Source organism: Carassius auratus, chromosome 39, assembly GCF_003368295.1.
Source record: "Carassius auratus strain Wakin chromosome 39, ASM336829v1, whole genome shotgun sequence".
Lineage (NCBI taxonomy): Eukaryota > Metazoa > Chordata > Actinopteri > Cypriniformes > Cyprinidae > Carassius > Carassius auratus.
Genome location: NC_039281.1, coordinates 2,605,565 through 2,629,927, shown reverse-complemented (window position 1 = coordinate 2,629,927; position 24,363 = coordinate 2,605,565). Strand labels below are relative to the sequence as shown.

Here is a 24,363-nt window from a genome sequence, read left to right as displayed (position 1 = left end):
GCCATTAATACAATTATTTTAAAAAGTTTGCCAATATAATAATTTACCAGATGAAGTCGGTTGGGTTTCAGTTTGGATATACTGGCTATGATAACAAATTCAGATGCTACTGTAAACTATATTTTTCATGGTGTATGTCTTCTTTGGACCACTATACATTTTAGACTCGCCTCAGCTAAATTTTTTTTTGGTGGTTTATTTGTTATACATCCAAAAAAAAAAAAAAAAAAAAAAAAAAAAAAAAAAATATATATATATATATATATATATATATATATATATATATATATATATATATATTTATTATTAATTTTGTCTAGGGAAAGGAAGATGAATGGTCAACCTAATAAAACAAATAAATATATTATTTTGTTATTTAATTTAATTAATAATCATACAAATTGCTTTAATTGTGATGCTTAAATTTGAGGGTGTTATGTAAGTTTCCTATAAGTTGCTATAGAGAGGTTGGCAAGCAGTATTGTTTCTTAGTAAATTGGTTCATTCCTCAGCTCTGAGGTCAGTATGTCCTGCAGGGGAAATACCAGCAGCACTGATGCTTTCTTGAAAAAGTAACATGGAAGGCTAGAAGCAGAGAGCTTGAATGTTAATATGAAACATATACACCACATCACTCTTTACAGAAATAGAGTAGAGGTGCTTATGGAACAATAATAAAACCGAAGCTGACAATGGACTTAAAAACAAGGAAAACACAGCAAACATACATGTCTTGGTAATGTGTGACAGACATGCCAATGCTGTTTCATCACATTAAGGGGAAGATCAGGCTACATGGGCTTGAGGAGTAACAGGCCTGTTTTGTTTATAAGAGCAAAACAACCCCTTAGATGTTCTAGAGACTTCTAAATCTATTGTAAAAATGTATCATTTCTGCATAATAAGTTGAGACGTTTGCTAAAACCGCTGAAGACTGCACATAAATATAGAGTAAGAGAGTAAATTCAATGTTTCACTCAGTTGTGAGAGATAATGTTGGTCATGACCCTTATATTTACAGTACCAAGCACGGAGAGAGAGAGATAATAAGAACTTCACGTACTGACATTGACTAAGTACCAGCAAAATGAAACAATGAATAAAAGACAAACAGATCTGAATCAACATAGTTTAAGAAAACAATTTTGTGAATTTTATTATATAATGATGTATGATATACTCATTAAATAATACAATTCTCAGTCCAAAATTCTGAGATCACTCTGAAAACAACATTTTTTGTTAAATTGTATTTATATTTTAGAAACATTATGATATCACTTGCTTGAATATTTATTATTATTTAAGTTTTTCATTGTAACTTTTCATTCAAATTGATATGAAACTGTCAAATTGTTCTAGTATGTGTTTCGTATTGTTGTATTTCTCTCTCGCTCTCTCTCTCTCACACACACACACACACACGACAACAAATAATGCTATTAATTTTTTGGACTCCACTGTATATTTAAATGATACATTCTAAATATAATGATACATATTCTGACGTGTGGTTGTAAAAGCAATCAAAACAGAAAGGGTTAGGTTTGAGTCATACTGTATTTGCTGTATATGACCTCCCTCTAGTGGACAGACACATTAAAGCACATTCCGATTTGACAATAAAATCACTTTTGTTGTTTACAGTAATGATTTTCTCCGTCTTTTTATTCTCTCTTTCTTTCGTTCTCTTTTTTGTCACTATCGTTCTCCTTAACACACGCGCACACACACACTTACACTTACACAATAAGTCACTATGTTCACTCTCTCCCTGGTACTACAGAGAACAATGGAACAATGCAGCTCTTCTGTGATCCAGGCTGGCGTCTCCGAGCTGAGGCTCTACTCCTCACAAGACTGAGCGCTGCTGTGATGCTGCACAGCGCCGAAGATGAGCGAGGTGAGACGGTCAACATCAAGCTCCTATCGGCCGAGGTCCAGCTGGATAAAGGTGGGTCATTTATCTTAATACGAATCAACAGACTGACGAGTTAAGAACAGGCAAAAAATAAAGGTCCGACTTCTAAAATTAAACAAAACAGAAGAGGATTTTCTGTTTTTGTCTGGTCTGTTTTTGTCTCGTTTCTTCTTGAAGGAATGTCGGTCCCCATACACCGTAAAACAAATAGGGATTTACTTCTGATTCACTTGTTTACAATACAGAAATGTAATTAAAGTTAAGTAAAATGCAATTAAACTTACAAAGCTTGTTGTGACATTTTGACTGAACTTTTCTAAAGGCAGCAAGTAAACTTCAAATGTATACAAACTTTAAAACTTGATTAAATGTTTAAGTTTCAAGTTTGTTTGGTATAGCTATTGAATACTCTGAGAGAACTGTTTTCAGGAGTTCTTAAGCTGTTCTTATAGACACTATCAATTATTATTTATTATTATTTCTAGTACTGTTTACTGAAAATCTCCAGTTAAAGTGTATGAGGAGTTTGGCTGGGAAGCGAATTCCTTTGTAAATGTGTGTGTTGTAGTGTAGTTTTTACAGTGACTAGCACACAGCGGTGACGCAGATTCCCAACAGGGTGGCGATGATGACCATATGGACTGACGTTTGTGCTTTTGTGCTGCTCGTAGTGGTCAACAAACAGTGACCATTTGATGCTGTTTTTATGAAAATCTGTAGGAATCTGTAGGGCCAAAAACTAATCTTTCTTAAAGGGATAGTTCACCCAGAAATGAAAATTTTGTCATAATTAACTTGCACATCCAAACCTGTGAGTTTGAGTAAATGATGACAAAATGTTCTTTTTTTGGGTGAACTAATCCTTTAAACTCTATCAATCTGGGATATTTCATGTATATATCACCAGAAGATAGTAATGTTAATGACAAAATAGATTATGAAGCTATAGCAACTTAAGTTTCCATCAGACATAAAATATTTACTACATTTTATTTATTGTCAGAGCAATATGTGTTTTTGTCACAGAATTAACATTTTTACCACATTTTCCATGATTTTTCTCATGACATTTCCATGATTTGAAAGTGACAGGGTATTTAAAGCCCTGCTTGGGAATCTTAGGTTCTGACGGCACCCATTCACTTAAGAGAAACCACTGGTGAGCAAGTGAAGACACCACTATTTTTGGAGGGTGAACTATTACGTTATAGTATAATTTTTACGGATTAATTTTCTACTCATTTGTGATTACACTCACATTTCAAAGCAACTATTTTCTGCAGTTTTTCCAAGTCTAGAAAAAACAATTGTAGTATTCCCCTATGTTTCCAATCTTCTGTGGGAACCTGTCATAGCTGGGAACCTGTTGGTTAAAACAATTATTACTCTTATTTTATTTTGATGTTTTAGTGGTACTTAAAGTCAGAATTATTGACATAGTTTTGCAAAATCTTTTATTATTTCTTAAAAACAAGCAGTGAAGCGATTTTGTTTATAATGTGGTTGTTGACAAGACATTAAATAAATCTAAGTACAATTAAAACACTTGTTTTACCAAGCCCTATCTTTTAAACTGGATTTATTCTGGACCCATATTCCAGAATTCAACTGCAGCGGTTTAAATTTCCCGGGTTCCTCCAGCATCCCATCATTCAGCGCGCGTTCCGCCTCATCCAGCTCGTGCTGTGAATGGACGGCTGCCGTTCTTTTCCGGCTACACCTGCTCATCCCACCAGGAAGTGCTGGGCGATAAATCCTAAAGTAGTAATCCCTTTTACCTGGAGCGTAAGGAGAGAACAAACAATATTATGCAGTGTATCCGGGGAAAGCCCTCAGATTAGATTCATGCGATCGACGCGCACGATTAATGCAGGGTAAAAAACACACCGTCAACTCCCTGAAAGTGGGGTTTATTGTTTTCCTGCAGTGTAGCGTTTAGTTTTCTTTTTTTTTTCTGCGGTCCTAACCTCACTCCGGCAATGGGATGCTGTGGAAGCGCAGAGGTAAGCGATGCTGCACGCGACAATACGCGACACAATGTATCGAATCTCGCCCGGATGTGTTGATACATTGTTACATTGTTGCTGGTGTTGTGATACATTGTTTCACGGCTGATCGCCTTTGACGGGCCAATGAAGTGCTGTACTGTCGCTTGCACTGCATGTAATCCTATTATTATGCCCTATGCGATTGCACATAACGAGGAATGCACTTGACTATGACAGTTGTGTGATGATTTCGTCTTTGCATCAAGATACAAGCCGTTTTTTTTTGCACATCACCATAGGATAGTGTGTTAATAAACTCGTTAACAGACACTGCTGCCCTCTTACAACACACAGGTTACACAGAGGATAATATTTATATATGGATATCAATTGTGGTCGGTGTTTGTTATGTAAAATAGATTTTTGAATATGCTTGTTTTGACAGGTTACATTTGCGAGGCCATATATGAAGGCAGTTTATCAATTGCAGCATGATTCTGTATTGCAGCTTCTAGTTATGTCAAGAAGAAATTGACTTATTTATTTTATCAGTTTATCTGTAATGTACAGGCATGCCATAGCATGGCTGAACATGAAGCATTGTGTCTTTGTTTTGCAGAGGCCAAAAAGAGAATGGAAACCTTTGGAGGACCGAAGCTGCACAGATCTGCCATGGTTCCTGTTATTTACGTTGTTCCTTGTGGGAATGGTAAGTCAAAAGTTCACTTTATTCATAATTGGCCAGTTTTGATATTCAGCAGTCAGATATTATTAATGACATGTGTCAAGGGGAACGCTGTATAACTGTATTTCATATTCATGCATTTGTTTATTTATTATTTTAAAAATCAAGATAATGTACATGCATCACAAAATAAACCCAAGAGAGGTAAATCAGGACTGTGATGTGAAATAAATGTAGATTTTAGGATTCATTGACATTCTGTGGTCTTATTATTTTTCAGCTTAGTGTGATTTAATTAAAGAAGTAAATGTGCTGTGTGTTTCAGAATGTTCTTACACATAAGCAGCTCATTATATGCTGGTGTTTGCAGCATCTTAGAGCGGCTTGGTTTGTAGTAAATGCTCTACGTGAAATCATTGGATTTGCAAAGACAACATGTAGCAACCATCTCCCCATACTTGTAATGATAAGCGCTTATCAACAAAAGAGCAGCATTAAAAGGCTAAATAAATGTTTCATGGATTAATGTTTGAAAATGTAAAAATGACGGCATCCATAAATATTAATATTGTAATTTTATATTTGTGATATAAAATAAAATAATACTTTTTAAAAAATATATTTTTTACTTAAATGTATTTTTTTTTTTTCATTTTTATATATTTATTTGGTAGTAGTAGTATTAGTAGCAATTTATTATTAATGTTGCTATTATTGTTTTTATAGCTATTTTGAAATATAATTACTACATTTGTCAAATTATGCAGCCATACAAACAGGCACAGCAAACTTGGAAAAAAAAAATTATAAAAAAGGAAACAAAATAAAAAAAAATGCTATTTTATTTTCCCAAAATCACGCAGCTCGAATTAAAGCCTATTTATTTATTTACTTAGTTAGTTAGGCATATAAAACAATATTCCACCATGCTAATTCATTCAATACTGTTTCCAGGATAGTGCAGAACCATCAAGCCTAAATATTTTAAGCCTCAGATTTTTTTGCTTGAAATTTCCCATTTTATAAATAGGGTTTTGTCACCTTGCTGAGGTTGTTGTAATCAGCCACGATGAGCGTCACTGAGTTTCTATTTCTGTGGTGTTTAACAGGGTACTTCCACCCAGTGTGAAATCTCACTGCTCCAAAATACTGTTCCAAATAACTATGTTGAAAACATTAAATATGTTCTGATTTGCTGTGAATGTATATGGTCTCAAAGCAGTTTTGCATTCAGCAAGAACAGACAAATTGCTTGTCGCTGGAAAGAACATTAGACATTGTGTTAGTGTATGTCTCAACATACATGTCATGCAAGGAGGCTGATGTTTGCCAAATACAGAAACTGACAGGAATCTTTTGATTGAGCGTTGAATCTTTCTATAATTAGCTTTTTATGAACATTGTTAATTATTTGGCTTATGCTGCAAATACATTTTTTCCACATCTTTGCATGTAGTTTTTTTTTTTTAAACATATTTTTCAAGATTTCTGTTAATTCTCTCTTTCAGGGTGGCATCTGTGGGTTTACCATCATGACTGGAGGGGCGGCGCGGCTCGTCTTTGGATATGACAGCTACGGTAACACGTGTGGCCAACGCAATGAGCCCATCGAAGGGGTCCGGCTGAGTGGTCTCGACCACACTGACAGAAAGTAAGCTTGCTTTTCATCCCTCTCTCACCCTTTTTTATACGCTCAGCCCGCTTGCACCATCACCAACACTCAATATTCCCTCCTCCTTAATCTCTGCTTTTAAACTCCCGTTTTTCTGTCGTAAATGGTCAGTGGTGAAATCAGAGCGCTCCAGCTCCTTGCACTTTGATTATCACATCAATGCAAAAGTCAAACGGCTGGCGTTTCACCTCAAGATGGCTGAAGACTATCTGAGCTACACACACAAAGCCTTGAATAATTCAGTACAGGCCCTGAGGATGGGTACTGTCACAGTGTGCGGCCCTTAATGGGTACTAGCCTGCAGGAAAGAAAGGTATTGCAGGCCATTTCATTTGCAGCGCTGTCAAATGCCAGTTTTTGGCTCTTCGGTGTGGTTGAAATGAATTGTGCATAGCTTTTTAGAGATGGGTCTGAGATCTGACTCATCACAAGGCAGCGCGATTCATTCGGTGGAGTATTCACTGGCTTGTCAGAGCAGATGTGAACTCAATAATGGCTTGAAAATGTCTTGCCGGAGCTGTCAGAGAGAATCGGTTGCGCTGGGAGAAGGGTATGTGGTTTACCTATATGTTTAGGCTTCATATAAATGCAATTTTAAGCTGTTAAAGGAATAGTTCAGCCCAAAATTTTACTCTGGCATTATTTACTCCCGATATCATTCCAAACCTGTTTGAATTTGTAATTTCTCTGTTTGAATCATGCAAATGTGTCACATGACTTTAAAATAAAAAAGAAATGTCTGAATGATCTTTGGCCCTATATTAATGATCTAATCAGATGGTCTAAAGCGCACGGCGCAGGTGCACTCAGGCCATGTCTGAATCCACTTTTGCTAGTTTAACATTTGGAAAACAGTTGCCGCATGGTCTAAACAGGTTGTCCCTATTCTCTTAATGAGTAATGGGTGTTTTTTGGGTGTTAAGTGCAATAAATAAATCAGAGTCTCATCTCCCATCCCCTTTAAAATTCAGTTGTGCTCGTGTCATGGCGGGTTCGCTGTTTAAAGGGCGGAATGTAAATTTTTAATTTAAATTTTTTTTGTGTGCTCCTGCGCATCTATGTGTGTGTAATAAGGGGAGTGTACATGCTTTGTGCACCTACCTATAGGCACATATTACTAATGCATTGTTTAAATAACAAAGAAGAAATATTGCGCCAGTCTATTTTCAGTTCCTTAAAATAGCAACGTGCCAACAATGCGCCTGAACACAGCTCTTTTTTTTTAGACCAGCATGCCCATGGACACACAAATGGGTGCAAATTAATTTGCTATTTAAACAACGCGGTGCACGACATCTACACTACACTGTATAGTAGTAACTGTGTAGTAATTGCCGCTCCACCTGAAACAGTGTTGCCGCCGTTTGAAGCGACCCCAATACCAATAACGTGATATTTAGCCTCTAAAATGCGCATTTTGATGCAAGATGCAACGGTACATCTGCATCCCAACTCAAGCTCCTGTCCTAATGTGCATTTCTATGAGACAAAACTTGTAATATTATTACATGTTTAGTATAGAAAAGCAATAAAAGATCAGAGAGAGTGTTTTCAGCCTTTTTTAATAATGGTGCCCTTTAAGGTAATGATTGCAACGAGTAAGATTTTTATTTTATTTTATTTATTTATTTTTAAATAAATTAGTATATTTGTTCATGAAGAATTAAATTGTTCAAAAGTGACAGTAAAGGCAATTATAATGTAATAAAAAATATATCTTTCAAATAAATATTGTTGTTTTGAACTTTCTATTCATGAAAGGATACTGGAATAAAATAAAAATATTAAGCAGAACAACTGCTTTAAACCTTGATAATGATAATAAATGTGTCTTGAGCAGCAAATCAGCATATTATAATGATTTCTTAAGGATCATGTGACACTGAAGACTGAAGTAATTATGCTGAAGATTCAGCTTTGTCATCACAGGAATAAATTAAATTTTAAAATATATTAAAATAGAAAATATATATTTTTAAATAATATATAATTAATTATCACAGTATTACATTTTTTTTACTGCAGCCTTGGTGACCATAAGAGATTTTTTTTTTTTTTTTTTTTGCCAACCCCAAACTTACGAATGGCAGTGTATTAAATAACATTTCTATCTACATTGATCATTTTGATATCTGTATTTCACAGTTCATGATGGTGGCAGTCTCCCCGCAGGACAATTTCCAAGTCACATTTGACATGAAATTGCTAATAAAACAACACACAGTTTGAATAGATAATTTTGTAGTTATAGCAAGAACGTTCTTTGCTGTCCAGCCATGATGAAAATAAAAGATTCAATTATAGCCTTTGTGGACAATAAAATGACATGTCAACTGCCCATTTGCAAAATCTTTTTTTTGTTGTTTTTTTGTGATTAGCAGATTTTGTTAGGTTTTACATTTAGAATTTTTTTTTTTCATGAGGGTGATGTTGCCAGTGTGTGATTTAGTACTTGTCTAGGTGTTTGCTTCTCCTATTACAACCATATAGCTCTGAGTAATTGCTTCATCTATTCATGTCATAAAAGAGATGGGTGTGTGAAATACCACCTAGAGTGAGATGTTCCTACAGGGGGCATGAGTGCTCATTTCTTGTCTTCCTTTTATTAAAGCTCAAAATACAGAAGCACTGTTATCATCCCTGAGCAGCACTACACTAACATCCATATCATTCTCTCTTTACACACACACACACACACACACACACACCTCTTCAAACTAGGCTATTTGGAAATACTTGTCTCTGCATACATTTTTGCAAACTCCAAAAACATACCCATACAAACGAACTTATATCAGTTCAATGCATTTTTGGGCTCAATTTAACTCTACTAGCAAACACCAACAACTTTTATTCCTTTTACACACAAATTATGATTACATGAGCAGATTAATGATTAAGCAACACTGATAATAAACATGTTTTATATATTTTATTATAATTAATATGATCATTATTTTCTTTTTTTACATTTTTACATTTGAGTCATACTGTCATGTGTTTATGACTCATCTTTTCTTGACTTTATCAGCATTTTAATCCATCTTTTAGCCTAGATGACCTGGGAACTAAGGTTCACTTAAAGTGGGAACTATGCCTTTTCAAAATTGAAATATACAGTCACAAAGAATTGTTCATTATTTATACCAATATCATGTACCACTGAGTGTAGTTTGGGCTCCTCCTCAATGCATTGTGTAAATGTTGTCATACACTATATATAAAGGTGTTTCACAATAATACTTCACTCTTTCAGTCTGTTTTTCTTAATTAGTAAAATGCGATTTTACAAGGAGTTGAATCATAGACAGCAATAGCGCATAAATATAGCAAAATACTCATTTTTATAGTTATTTTTTCAGTTTGGAGCTCTGTTTTAATTGTTGTAGTAAATCTACAGATTCACACTCCGTGTACCATATTGATATTACTATGATTACATGGAGCAATAATCAGCGCATTAGGTTTTCATGGCAATAATAATGCACAATAAACATTGTCAAAATGATCTCTCAAACAAGGCTTTTATTTAGCATATCACAGAGTGAATTACTGATCCACTGTTTTAAAACGGCCTTTTTTTGGGCTAAATGTCACACAGCAAGCAAAAATGCAGATTTACCATGCTTCAGCTTGTTACAAGTTTGATTTGATTCATTAATTTACTTACGATAACAATAGAAATGTATTTAAATGTATTATTAACTACATTATATGCATATTTACTTCTTATTTGAAATTATTTACTTATTACTTTATCAAAGATTTCGTATTTTAGTATCACGCGTCCATGCTGACAAGATGTTTGAATCACAACAGAAGAGAGGTTGGTACGCTATTTGAGTAATAGCTGCTAAAGGGAATTTAAGAATATTTGTAGTAATGGTTCTTAACCCTGTTCTGATGTAAATCAAATTGAGATGTAGAGTCAATTCCATTGACTCCTACTATGGCAGTCAACTCAGAAAACCTGAAATTGAACACCTTTACTAAACATACCGCAGTACTGGATAAAGTTCATGCTGGAGGTGTAACTGTGTGTGTGTGTGAGGCGGACTGAGTTAGCAAGCTAATGTTGTTAACCAAGAAAAGTTCATCTGATTAATGCACTTAGCTTTTCACACTGTTGTCCATCAGGCTGGGTCAAGGTTTGACCTTATTTTAAGTTTTTACGGTAATTTTTTAATGATAAAATTTAAGTTTTGGTAAGAAACAAAAGACAAAAGCATTAAAAAAATCTTACCGACTTCTAATTTTTGAACAACAAAGTATGTCTAGGTAGTAAATTAAAGCTTGGTTCTAAAACAAGAAAATCCTTTTATTTTTTTAGATTAAGCCATTCCAGATGCCTGATATCTGAGTAGTTTGCCTATCTGAATGCATTTTCTTCCAATACCTTAACATTATGCTAGCCTCAGGTCAGATCTGGGCTACGTTCTTATAGTAAACCTCTTCTTTAGCCAGGCTGTTTTGACAGGCTCTGTGCTAATGCTGAAGTGCTCTTTCCTCAAGTGCGTACGTCCCCTGCTACTGACAGTCTGTTTTTGTGCTGAACACACAAGACAATGGGTCCCTCGTCGCTGCGTGGGCGCCATGCCCACTTCACACCACATGAAAAGCTGAAGTAAAGCCATGGCCTCAGAGGAGGCTTGGCTCATAAACGAGCTCTCAGTTTCCCCTCTGCCAAAAAAACTGGGCTGAACAGTCCTGTGACAAAAAATATCTGCTGTTCAGAGTCGATCTTTATCACACAGTCCCACAGTGGTATCAGATCAGACTCCAGGAATTAAACAACATGCTTTGGTATTCCGTTTGTCATCAGATTTGAGGTTAGATACTCTTCCTGTCTTGGAAAAATTTGACTTTGTTGTTTTATTCACAGATTCGTCTTTTTCCTGGATCCATGCAACATAGACATCATTCAGAGGAAGATAAAGTCCATGGCGCTGTGCGTGTCACAATGTCCCACTGAGGAACTGGCGACTTACTTCGACCTCAAGAGGTTTGCCATGATGAATGGTGAGTCGTCAGCCAGCTAGCTATTGTGAGCATGTGACGTCATCATCACAGATATAATGGCATGACCTTGACTGGAAATCTACCTTTGAGAGAGACAAAGGTGTTTATCATATATATGGTTGTGACCACCATTGTGTGTCTTTTCACAGTGTTTCTTATACTCATGGGCTCTAACAAGAGCAACACACACACATAAACATACACATATTTTCCTGTTAGGCGCAGCTGGTATGACCCGGTCAGGGTTGAACTAACTAAACAAAGATTCCTCTGACCCGTCTCGCTGTAGGGTCTCTGTTGTTTACAGTTCAGTCTTGCTGTCTATAGAGTTTGACACGTCCCATCTGACACCAAGGAAGAGTATGAATGACATTATTGTTTCCCTTGAGTTCAGCTGTGGTTTACGTGCATGTTCTCCTTAGGAAAAAAAAAATATATATATATGTATGTAATATATAAAATGCTTATTTAGAGAATATTAGGATCAGACGATTAATGAAAGTCCCAACCGAAAATGATTAAAATGATACATTTTTTAATTAATTGAATTAAAGTTAAAATAAATAAAAAATTCCTGGAATTTTCATGTAAATAAATTAAAGATAAATAAAAAAGACAAAAACGACAAGGCAAGTAATATGTAAAAATACTAAAACTTAAACAAAAATTCTAATTAAAACATAAATAATGCAAAAATAACATTGCATTGACACACACGTTTGTTTTTGTGAAAAGTGGGGACATCCCATAGGCGTAATGGTTTTTATACTGTAGAAACTGTATATTCTATGGCCCTACACCAACCCTACACCTAACCCTAACCCTCACAGGAAACTTTGTGCATTTTTACTTTCTCAAAAAAACTTGATAGTTTTTTTAGAAGCGTTTTGAAAAATGGGACATGAGTTATGTCCTCATAAGTCACCCTCTCCTTGTAATACCTGTGTCATACCCATGTCATCATACAGATGTGTGTCCTGATATGTCACAAAAACAAGAACACACACACACACATATATATAAATATATAAAATATCACCATGAAGCATTATCTATTTTTGGATAATCCACTGAACAATACAGTATAGAGTCCTTACTGGTGTTAACCTGACAGACCACCTTGGTCAACCTGGTTAGAGATGGTGGACCATCCTGATTAAGCTAGTCCAGTCAGAGCTCGTTTCATCTTCAGTTTATTGACCGTTTTGACCACCTTAGCATGACCTAGCATTATAGGGATGATGTTTAGTATTATGCATCTTTTTCTTCTCTTTTAGGGTCTGAGCTTTGTTCTTATGAGTTACCCGGTCACAAGTACCCACAACTTCCCGAGCGCTTCGAAAAGTGTCCCAAACTTCCAGTACCAGAGAGGTATGAGAAACACTCATGATAAACAAACTCTCCCTGTAAATCACAGCTCCTTTCTCTCTTGATCTGTCCTCTATCCTCTGGCCTTTTCTATCTCTGCAGCAAAGCTCTACCAGTGTTTAACCGCTGCACGCCGGTGGATATCTCCTGCTATGCTAAGTTTGCTGAAGCGGTGATCACGTTTGTCAGTGATAACAGCATGTTGAACAGGCTGATCGCCGGGGTTGCAGCCAGCAAAGAGATCATTGTTGGGCTGTGTCTGCTGGCGCTAGGTAACATCTACTCTCTCTGGATGCTGCTGCTGCTGCTGAGGCTCATTTGATTCAGTTTTCTGATTATGTGTTTATCTAGAAAAACGGATAATTGAAATGGATAATTGCAGTTCTTGATATCCATATCAAATCAAAGCTAATTAAGTTCTACATTGTTATGCATTAACAAACAAGTATCTAAATCTAAGGCTCACCAATGTAATTATTGCATTATTCTGAGCCACTATCAGACAAAGGCTGAAGTGTATTGTCCTCTCTTTAAGATAACATGAAACAGCATTTGCACCACTTTTAAATTCCATAATGCAATGCATTTTGATTAGGATTAACTCCAGATTGTAGTTTAGTCTAGAGTCTTCCTCTAACAGCTGATCCTGTTTTGTGCATGCTGCAGTTTTGTCCATGATCCTCATGGTGATCATTCGTTACATCTCTGCTGTCCTGGTTTGGATCCTCACTGCACTGGTGGTTCTGGGTTCCCTGGGCAAGTCTGCTTTCTCTGCTCTTTTCTCACCTCCTTAGCTGAGAATGGCATCCGTTCTTTCTTCATTTGCATATCCTATTCTTGAGTGCAAAATTGCACATTCTGATTAACTGAACAGCCACTTGTCAATACTTTTATTATATTTTTCTATTTTGCTTTGTTCTCTTTCTGTATATATTATTGTTTCATTATTTTTTTTTATTTTTTTCCTATTTTATTTTATTCTAAGTAATTTTATTTAGTTATTTTTAATGATTTTGTTTTAATTTTGTTTTATTTATTTATTTCCTTTTTTATTTTTTATTTTTTAATTATCTATTTTGCTTTTTTTTTGGGGGGGGGGTATTTTATTTAATGTATTTTAAACTATATATATATTTTTTGCCAGGTTTTAAAAGTAGTGAACAATTAAACCGATATCTTAATATAATATATTATAATATTTTGATGCCTGATTTTATTTCAGGAAAGAGATTCAGTTTAACAGTATAGATTTATAATATCACTGTTCATATAATCATATTATATCAGCCAGACTATCAGCCAGAATTATTATTTGTCTGTTCCAAAGGAATGCACAGTAATTCAGTCCCACACAAAGTTGAATCATCCTTAAAAGTGTGTTTTTTTTTTTATTATTCTAGGCTTACACCTGTTTTTGGAGTGTTGAATGTGAATATGGCGTCTGTTCTTGTCTTTTCTCAGGAGGTACCAGCGTTCTGTGGTGGTTGTACATAGACTATAGAATGACAATGAATGAGACCATGACTAAAGATCTGATAGAAACAGAAGAACCCAATGATGGCATGAAGACCACCAAAGACCACGCTCAAGGACTGCTCATCTACGCTGTTTCAGCGACCGTGTTCACTGTAAGCTCTCAGAGAAATGAAAAATGAATTATCAAAGAGGTCTCGGCTGGTGTTTTTTGCTAATTACCATCTTTTTGCTCCCGCAGGGAATTTTGTTGCTTCTGATGTTGTTTATGAGGAAGAGGGTGGCTCTGACCATCGCCCTGTTTCACGTGGCGGGGAAAGTGTTTATCCACCTGCCGTTGTTGGTACTGTTGCCCTTCTGCACGTTCCTCGCTCTTTCTCTGTTTTGGGTCTACTGGATCATGGTCCTCCTCTTCCTCGGCACCACTGGTGAGATGTAGATTCCTGTTCCTCAGTTACAAACCCTTTTTTTGTTCCAAACTTTATTTCATAATTGTCTAACAAAGTCTGCCTTCAATTAGGGCTGCACGATATTGGGAAAAAATGACATTGCGATATTTTATTTTTCTGCAATATATATTGCGATATGAAATCTAATCAAATTTTTTTCTTACAAGCAAAAATGGGGTGATTAAACGACACATCGTGCAGCCCTACCTTCAATGCATGGAGAAAAACAGGATTAATTTTGTTTTTATTGAAGAAAGTCATAATATGGTGATGGGTAAATGGTGTCAGACTTCTCAGTATTTTAGTTCGAAATATCCCTTAAACAACTAACTTGAAATCTAATCCCACATTGTATAACGGATCTGCTTTTTGAGTGCAAAATAAACACGATGGTGCGGATTGATCAGATTTATGGAATAGTTTGGACATTTGAAGAACTTTTTTCTGTTTATTTATTTTGTTCAGTTTTATGTTGTTCTTTTTTGTTTTGTTGTTCTTTTATTATTTTATTCTCACAATATAGTCTGTGCCAGGTTTAAAACATATAAAAGAGTTCTCTATCCTAATACTGTACATCATAATGTTTTGATGAGCTGTTTCACATCAGAAGAGATCTTAAGTTTGGTATTTTTGCTTAGAAACCGACTAAGCAATCTATTATCACGCATTGCTTCTCCCTTAATTAAGTTTTGAATGTATTCTTTGAACTACAGATGTGCAAAAGGAAATATGAATATCATTTTAGGAATTGCTTTGCTTTGCTTTTTTCTTCTTCTTCTTCTCAGAAATAATGTGTACAGGCCTTAAAATAGTCTTCTTTTCAAGTCATTTTGTACAGAGAATGTAGGACATTTACATACTGCAGCACGAATTAACCGACTTTGCTTGGGCATCTCGGTCTCATTTTAAATGTGTATAAATGTGCTACAGCTTGTACGCTCCTGTCCACAGGGAACCCGGAGAAAAATGAGGATACTGGCCTGGTTGAGTTCAGGCTCACAGGATTGCTGCAGTACATGACCTGGTACCATGCAGTGGGACTGATCTGGATCAGTGAGTTCATCCTGGCTTGTCAGCAGATGACTGTAGCCGGAGCTGTGGTAACCTACTACTTCACAAGGTGTGTATTTTTAGTGAATTTTAGTGAAAATGCTAGTTTGTAATATTTTTGGATTTTAAAATACTTCCTTCGATCACAGTTTAAAAAGCAGAGATGGCGAAAATTAAGTCATTTGTTGGTAGATTTTTTTTTTTTTTTTTTGAAGTTGTGGCACTTTTAGCATTTCTGTTTGCTTAAAAAAATTTTTTGCTGAGAATAGACTCGTCCAAGAAGTAGATGAGTTAATTTTTTCATCAGAACAGATTTGGAGAAATTTAGCCTTACTTCACTTGATCACCAGTGGATCCTCTGCAGTGAATGGGTGCCGTCAGAATAAGAGTCCATACAGCTGATAAAAACATCACAAAAGTAATCCACACGACTCCAGATTATTAATTATTGTCTTGTGAAATGAAAAGCTAAGTTTGTAATAAATTCATCAAGACATTTGAACTTTAAACTGTTGCTGCAGGCTAAAATATTTGTCCATGGATTATGGACCTTTTGCTTCACAAGACATAAGTTGATGGATTGGAGTTATGCGGATCACTTGTGCGTTATTGTGATGTTTTGATAAGCTGTTTTGACTCTCAATTTGACGGCACCCATTCACTGCAGAGGATCCATTGGTGATCTTCATTGGTTCTCCAAATTTGTTCTGATGAAGAAACAATCTCATCTATATCTTGTTAGGCCTGAGTACATTTTTAGCCCATTTTTATTTTTGGGTAAACTATAAGCCTATAATTCTATTTGTCTTCAACAAATAGAACTGTTTTTGAAATAGCTCACAGTTGCAGTAATATTTTGCAGTAATTTATTTCATATCCATCCAGGGACAAAACCAAACTCCCGGTGACACCCATCCTGTCATCAGTGCTGCGGCTGGCGCGGTATCACCTGGGCACTGTGGCCAAGGGCTCCTTCATCATCACCCTCGTCAAGATCCCACGCCTCATTCTCATGTACATCCACAACCAACTCAAAGGAAAGGTAGGGAAGCAGCCCGCTTGACGTGTCCTTGGGCTGTTGAATCTAAATTGCAAATCTCTCTCGTTTCAAGAATCTCAACTGACGTCATGCATGTTTATTCTTATGGCATACAGTTTTCATTAGGACAGGAAAGTTCTTATGTGGTGTTTTTGGGACGATTACATTCACAAATAATTAGTAATATGACATTTTCTGGGAGTATTATGCTAGTATTAATATATTCTGAATATGGGTTTTGTATTTAAATGTTTTCATGGTTGATTGTGTTATTTTAGTATTATTAATATACTATTATAATTTTTATTCATATTTTGAATTAATTTTATTTTTATAGTTTCTGTTTCTACTTTAGTAGTTAGTTTTTTTAGTCTTTATTTTTTATATGTATTATTTTTAGTTATTTTGTTCAAATAAAATGGGTTTCTTCTATTTTAATTGATGTTTATTTGGTTTCAAGTAATAAAAATCTTTCTTTTATGGTTTTAGTTTTAATTAACAATGATAATCCTGCGTGGATAATCCATTTTTGTTTTGTTTCTAAATTAAAAATTTTCTGTAGAATTGTTTACTAATAAATAATGCACAATAAAACCAGCTACAAAGTAAATGGGCTCAATTTTGACCTGCAGTTTTTACAAATAATACAATGGCTAAAAGCGGAAAAAATGTTGAATCGGCTTTTGCTTTTTGAATTAGCAGTTAGGTGAAAATGTTCTTCTAAATACTTCTTTTAGTATTATCTGGGTGTTTTGGGTGGGTGTCTTTTGAAGTTAATGCTAAGAGCTATTTATTACAGTCCTCTTAGGTTCCACTTAGGTGACGTATCATTTACTTGATATATGGCTGGGAATCTTGGGAATATAATGAACTCTAATAGATATCAGTGCCAGCTTTATAGAGGCAGATTTGGTGCATTAAGGAAGAGGTTGACAAATGTGCAACAGACATGCACAGTGGATAACGTTTGCCCTCGTTCTTATTCTGTTTCATGTTACACCCCCCATAGGAAAACGCTTGTGCACGCTGCATGCTGAAGACCTGTATCTGCTGTCTGTGGTGTCTGGAGAAGTGCCTCAATTATTTGAATCAGGTAGGTTAATCGATTGATAACTCGTACTGTGCAAACTGAGGTAGGAATTGTAGCTTAATGGATGTTCTTTTTGTGTGGTATATTACATTTTGCAACCTGTTTCTAGAATGCATATGCGGCGACGGCCATAAACAGCACCAATTTCTGCACCTCGGCCCGCGATGCCTTCATGATCCTGGTGGAAAACGCTCTTAGGGTAGCGACCATCAACACCGTTGGAGATTTTGTTCTCTTCCTGGGCAAGGTGAAGGACAGATGACTTTTGATGGTCATCAAGCATTTATAGAATTATAAAGGCAGCCAGCTAAACTGTTGTGTAGTGAAGTTTTGTTTTGCACGTGAACATACGCTACTGTTCAATTTTGGGGTCAGTAAGATTTTATATTTATGTTTTACCTCACCAAGTCTGCATTTATTTGATAAAAATACAGTTAAAAAAAGTTATACTGTGAAGTTATACTGTGAAGTAATACTGTGAAATATTATTTCAGTTTAAAGAACCATGAAAAAAAGAGGCACGACTCTTTTCATAATTTATAATAATAATAAAAAATGTTTCTTGAGCAGCAAATAAGCTATTAGAATGATTTCTGAAGAATCATGTGACACTGAAGACTGGAGTAATTATGCTGAAAATTCAACTTTGCCATCACAGAAATAAATTACATTTAAAAAATTGTTTTATAGTTTAAAGGGATAGTTCACCCAAAAATGTAAATGTTGTCATTAATTATTGACCTTCACATCGTTCCAAACCCGTAAGAACTTTATCTTCGAAACACAAATGAAGATATTTTTGATGAAATCCGAGAGCTTTCTAACTCTGCAATGACAGCAATGCAACTACCATGTTCAAGGCCAAGAACGGTAGTATGCACACTGTTAACATAGTCCATGTGACATCAGTGGTTCAACAGTAATTTTATGAAGCTATGAGAATACTTTTTGTTGATAAAAAAAAACTTTATTTAACAATTATTCTTTTCAGTGTGAGTCTCCATTCCCATTCATGAGAGTACCACGACGCATGCGTGTGGTGCTGCTGATATAGAACCTGGATGTGCTGCGCCTTGTTTACAAGTAGAGGAATGCACACATCTGCGTTTTGGTACTCTCGAATTTAATCTAAAATGCCTTGATTTGTATTCGGAAAATGAATGAAGGTCTTACAGGTTTGGAATGTCATGAGGGTGAGAAATTGCAGTAATTAAATTTTTGGGTGAACTATCGCTTTAAGCCTAAAAGACACCAGTGTCCCATGCTGCAGACCAGTTATGCTTGACTTTTCTCCATGCTTTTTTTTGTACTTGCTTAACCTAATAATTAGCTCAAATAATAATACTTAATTATGCATAATGCAATATAATAATAATGCATTTGCATATTTTTCCCCATGCAGATCCTGATCGTGACGTGCACTGCGTTCGCTGGGGTGTTAGCGCTGAACTATCAGAGAGATTACACAGAGTGGATCCTTCCGCTCATCATCGTGTGTCTGTTTGCGTTCCTGGTGGCACACTGCTTCCTGTCCATCTTCGAGATCGTGGTGGACGTGCTCTTCCTCTGCTTTGCCATCGACACCAAATACAACAACGGCACACCTGGGAGGGAGTTCTACATGGACAAGGCCCTGATGGTGAGTCACCGCTGAAGAAATTCTCTCCTTCTATCTGCTGTTGGATCAGAACACCATAAATAGTCTCACTGTTGAGAGCACACTTGCCATCTGAGTCACGTTTCTGTTTTGAGTTGTAGCCCCGTTCGTTCTTTTGAATGCAGGCTCACTGCTGCCCTGGATATGTTAATATTTTAAGATTCAGATGGTGTCCCAGATATTCTCTTCGGGCAACTTTCAACTTTTGTTTTGAAAAGCTTGTTGATTTCTCAAGGGGAAAAAAAACTCACACAAGGCTTTTTTTTTCTTTAATGCACTCTTATAAAGCTGCTTTCTACTTTTCACATAGTCAGCCAAATCATGTAGCCAACAGCTTTGAGAAATCTAAAGAGAAGGCTTGAGCCTTGAGGTGCTGCACAGAATCCCATCCCCTCAGAAATGCAAAGTCACTAGCAGTAAAGGTGGGAACATGTCATCTGCTTTCTTTCTCAGAGCTGCTTTGGTAAAAAAATATCTGTTCAGTCTGCAGTTACTGACACCATTTCAGCACGTTTTTGTTTCTGGTGGGAAAGCTGTTTTCCATCTGCATGCTGGGGAACTGCACTAGTCTGCTTGAAAATGGTCTTCTGATCTAAGGGGCCATTTAAACAACAACAATTTCAGCCAAAAACAGGACACTTTTTATGCATTTTGCCTGTTCATTTACACGACAATGGCGTTTTGGGGGACTGAAAACTCATACTTTTGAAAATGGGTTTCTAAGTGCAAGTGCAAGTGCATGCTTAAAAAGCCAATGTTATCATTTCCGTGTAAAGACCCAATACAGGCATTTTTGAAAACGGTGACATCATGCGCATTCCTAGTATGCGTTAGGCATGTAGACATGCGCATTACATGTCAATTTTAAAGGCAAGCATGAACAAACATACACAACATTGGCGGAGTATGTGGTACTGTAGTTGCCGCACAAGAGTTTGCTAACGCTTCTTCAGCAAAGTGTAGATTTACGTCACCAATATTACAACCATCATCATATACAACATATAATCATCACTTCCCTACAGGTATTGTTTACTAACATGCTGACAAAATCAACTACTGGCCTGGCATATGTAATAGTGTTTTTGGTCGTTTTCACGGACATGTGTAAACGTAAATCGTTTTGAAAATGTTGTCATGTATACGTGAACATTTTTAAAACCACTAGGGAAAAACTTTTTTTTGAGTACATCGTTGTTGTGTAAATGTAGCCTAAGAAATGTTGAATAGAATTTGCAATTGTTATGAAAGCGATCTTTCATTAGTTGTGGAAGTGGTCTGGTTTGGTGACATTTATTTTGCGAAGTCATCATTCCATTATGGAAAAGTGGAAATGATTCGGTTAACAGAGAAAACTATACTAAAAACTGATTTTTCGAAGTTGTAATAACACAAAGATATTAATGTATGTTTCACAAGAAAATACTGTTTCTACTTCTGTCTGTATAACGCCTGTTTTCACTGTCATAAAAACGGGCTGATGACTTCCTTGTTTTATGAAGTCCCTCCTTCAGAAATACATCACGAGTTCTGATTGGGCCAGCGGTTCCTGTGTTGTGATTCGACAGCAGCTGAGCGCACACTGCCCTCCTGATAATGCGATTGGACTAGTTTTGGAGTAGTTTTGAGAAGCAAGTGGGCAGGAGCATGTTCTGGAGTGGGGTTTCAGACTGTGACTATGTGATAACAGCCTCTAGGCAGCAGCTGTACTGAGTGTAGTTTGATGTATTTCTTTCCTCTCCTGCAGGAGTTTGTGGAGAACAGCAGGAGGTCAATGGCAATGGAAGAGCGGGGGCGCAGCAAGCGCGCCCGTCCCAAGGAAGATGTAGAGTTGACTGAGGCTAAGGCCATGGTGAGTGGTGACGGGGAGGTAGCTGGGGCGGAGTGGCAGACCTTGCAGGAGTTCCACCTGTACTACCTGCTGCTGTGTGTGCTGCTGGACTGGGTCCTGTCCGAACACACACTGGTGCTCTGCTTCACACAAGACATGATCATCTTCCTGTCTGTCTGCCTGCCCACCTCCACCCTCTTCTTCCTGGTCACACTGCTCCAGAACACGCCGGTGGCTGCTGCTGCATGCTGACTAATGCTTCCTCACCTCCTTCATCCATCTATCACTTCATCTGTCCTTTCTATGCATTGCACTAACAGAGCACGAACATCTATTTTTCTATCTGTGGATTATCTTTTTTTTTTTTTATCTTGTTTTTCATTCCATTCTTGCCTCTTCTTTTTTACTGACTGTCTTTAACTCATACGGCAGCTATAAACTGTACTTATACATCCGTTGCCTTACAATCACCATGATGCTATTTGGAGGAAAGATAATTGAATCTGCCAAGCTTGAAAAACAAGAGGAGTAGAGGAAAGGAAAGACTTAATCTCTCACAGTGAGACAGTTAGCATTACTCTCGGCTTTCTGGATAAACCATGGCAATCAAAATGATTACTGGGTCAGTATGAACAGCTTGTTTAGTAGCAGAAGATTAGGACTGACTGTATATGGGTTGTTGACATGAAATGTTAATCATTTCTGTGTGATTATATAAATAATTGTTTTATGGCAACTACAAATGAATGCGTTCAGTTATCCACTGTAATTATGACTGTAATTTCACTCAGCGGTCGGCTGTAGGAGGCTATAAATTCGCAGAAATATACAAAACTACATGCAGTTGCTTTAGAAGTTCATGGTCATTTTAAAAGCTTCCCATATACTCTACATTCTGTTATTATAAATAGTGTTGATGTGCTTTAGGGGTGAGAATCTAGTTTCCATCGTAACACCTTCTCTATATGCATGGCTTCTCACACCTGCTTTTTGCAATGCCATTTTATGATTTTTAACCCATTTTTTGGCATTCTGCTGCTTGAAATTGCTAAAGTGCAGGAAGTCCTTCAGATCCAGAGCAGTTGATTGGTTGTTGGTTTGTCTGGGAGTAAATGAGACTAATAACGTGTTTCTTTCCTGTAGGCTCCCGGGACAAGCTCTGCTTGACCAAAATCAGCCCATGGAACTTTTTAAAGACATTCCAAAATGTTTATTTTTACCAATGTGTAACATGTTTACTATGGTTTCACTCCAGGGAATACAATATTTTAATAAGAAACTGTAAAAAAAAACATGAAATAACAATGTAATGAAGCACTTTATATTGGAGCGCTGCATATTTTAAAAAGCCTGATGCATTTTTCGTAGTGATGTCCTTTTTATAAGACTAAAAATACCCAGTTGCCATCTAGTGAAACACAGTATTAATAATGTTTAGAATCACTGGTTTTATTATGTCCGTTTTTCATAAGAAACGTTTAGTTTTAGTTGGTTTTCTTTGTGTTTATGAGAAACCCACATACTGCAGTGCAGCACTTTTTATTTCATTTAATTCAAATAATGAAGCATCTACGCTTTTTATTTCTTAGTTTTTAGAAAAGAAAAAAAAAACTGCTAGTTTGTGTTATTTGACTAAAATAATGTTACCATGCCTGAAAATGAGGGCCTTGTCCTTGCATTTCACTTGTGTGTGAAAAGGTTGGTTGGTTGGTTTCCCTCCAATGGTGGTGATTTTTAGTTTGTGAAAAAACTGTAAGTCAGATTTCCCTGCTGGGACTGTTAGTGCTGAAAGAAACTGCGTCTGGTTATCTTAAACTGGGAGGAAGACATTAATGGTTTCTGACTACAATCCACAGTTGCTGTAACTATTAGTATGAGTGACATTACAACAAAAAGCACATACAAACAACAACAATAACTGGTCAGTTACACTACAGTTTTTTATGTTTTTGGACGTAGTCTCTTATGCTCACCAAGATCAAAAATATAATAGAAACTGTAATATTGTGATTTATTACAATTTAAAAGAACTGTTTTCTATTTAAATATCTTTAAAAAAAAAAAGTTTATTTGTATGATGTCAAAGCTGAATTTTCAGCGTCATTAGTTTTCAATGTCACAAGATCCTTCAGAAATCATTCGAATGTGCTGATTTGATGCTAAAGAAACATTTCTTTTTATCATCAATTTTAAAACCAGTTGTGCTGCTTAATATTATTATTTTTCTTTTTTGGTGGAAACCTTGATACTTTTTTTTTTTTTCAAGCTTCTTGACTGATGAATAAAAAGTTCAAAAGAACAGCATTTATACATTTTTTTAAATTAATCTTTATTTTTTCTTACCCAAACATTTTGTATAGGAATGTATCATGGTTTCTACACAAATATGAAGTGGCTAAAACTGTTCCTAACATTAATAATACTAAGAGAAGTTTCTTGAGCACCAGATCAGTATGTTCTGGAGAATCAAGTGAAACTGAAGACTGGAGTAAAGATGCTGAAAATTCAGCTTTGCATCACAGGAATACATTCAGTTTTCAAATGTATTCAATTAGTAGCAATATTTTACAGGATTACTGTTTTTAATTTATTTTTGATCAAATAAATGCAACCTTGGTGAGCATGAGAGACTAAATTAAACAAATATAAAGCTGTAATAATTCCAAATGTTTGATGTGTAAATAGAAATGGTTCATTAGCTTCAGAGCTAACTCAAAACACAAGGCTACTCCTGTTCATAAATCAGCAGCGGGGCAATTCTGGTGCTGCGATGTGGCTTGGACACTGTCTTCAGTTGTTAAAGAAACATGACTTTGCCTCACTTGACAGAAATTGAGTCCATGAGCATGCATGATGTTAATCCACATTTTAAAGCGCTGAGCTCTCCTTGGGTGCAATTCTTCATCCAACCTGTAGGTGGGCTGAATGGCGAAAAGTTGCCTTTTCTTTTTGGGAGATATGTACTAATGTTTTCTTTTACATAATTGTCTTTACAGCACAACATTTTAGAATTGAATTTGTTCTGTTTTGCTTTAATTCTTTGCAACCAGTGGACATTTTGGTCTTTAAGCTAGTGAGACTTCTAGGGCCACCGACTTTTATATCCGAATCAAACTTAAGT

At 36.1% G+C, this 24,363-nt stretch overlaps 1 protein-coding gene across 4 annotated transcripts; it reads left to right on the top strand.

The window, feature by feature from the left end:
- Positions 1–1,661: 1,661 nt before the first annotated feature.
- Positions 1,662–22,904, top strand: LOC113057661 (choline transporter-like protein 1). 4 transcript variants are annotated; one of them, XM_026225106.1, is made up of 16 exons: positions 1,662–1,954; positions 4,529–4,618; positions 6,103–6,245; positions 11,149–11,285; positions 12,563–12,656; positions 12,756–12,925; positions 13,320–13,409; positions 14,115–14,281; positions 14,368–14,554; positions 15,527–15,695; positions 16,511–16,667; positions 17,674–17,757; positions 17,864–18,001; positions 19,157–19,393; positions 21,159–21,263; positions 22,386–22,904. In XM_026225106.1, the coding sequence occupies exons 1-16, from the start codon at positions 1,895–1,897 to the stop codon at positions 22,407–22,409; spliced, it is 2,052 nt and encodes a 683-aa protein (XP_026080891.1). In that variant the 5' UTR covers positions 1,662–1,894; the 3' UTR covers positions 22,410–22,904. The 4 variants fall into 4 exon arrangements, with proteins under 4 accessions (XP_026080891.1, XP_026080890.1, XP_026080892.1 ...); XM_026225107.1 differs by lacking the exon at positions 1,662–1,954 and adding an exon at positions 3,541–3,924; XM_026225105.1 differs by lacking the exon at positions 22,386–22,904 and having other exon boundaries at positions 1,895–1,954; positions 21,159–22,353.
- The last annotated feature ends 1,459 nt before the right edge of the window (positions 22,905–24,363 follow it).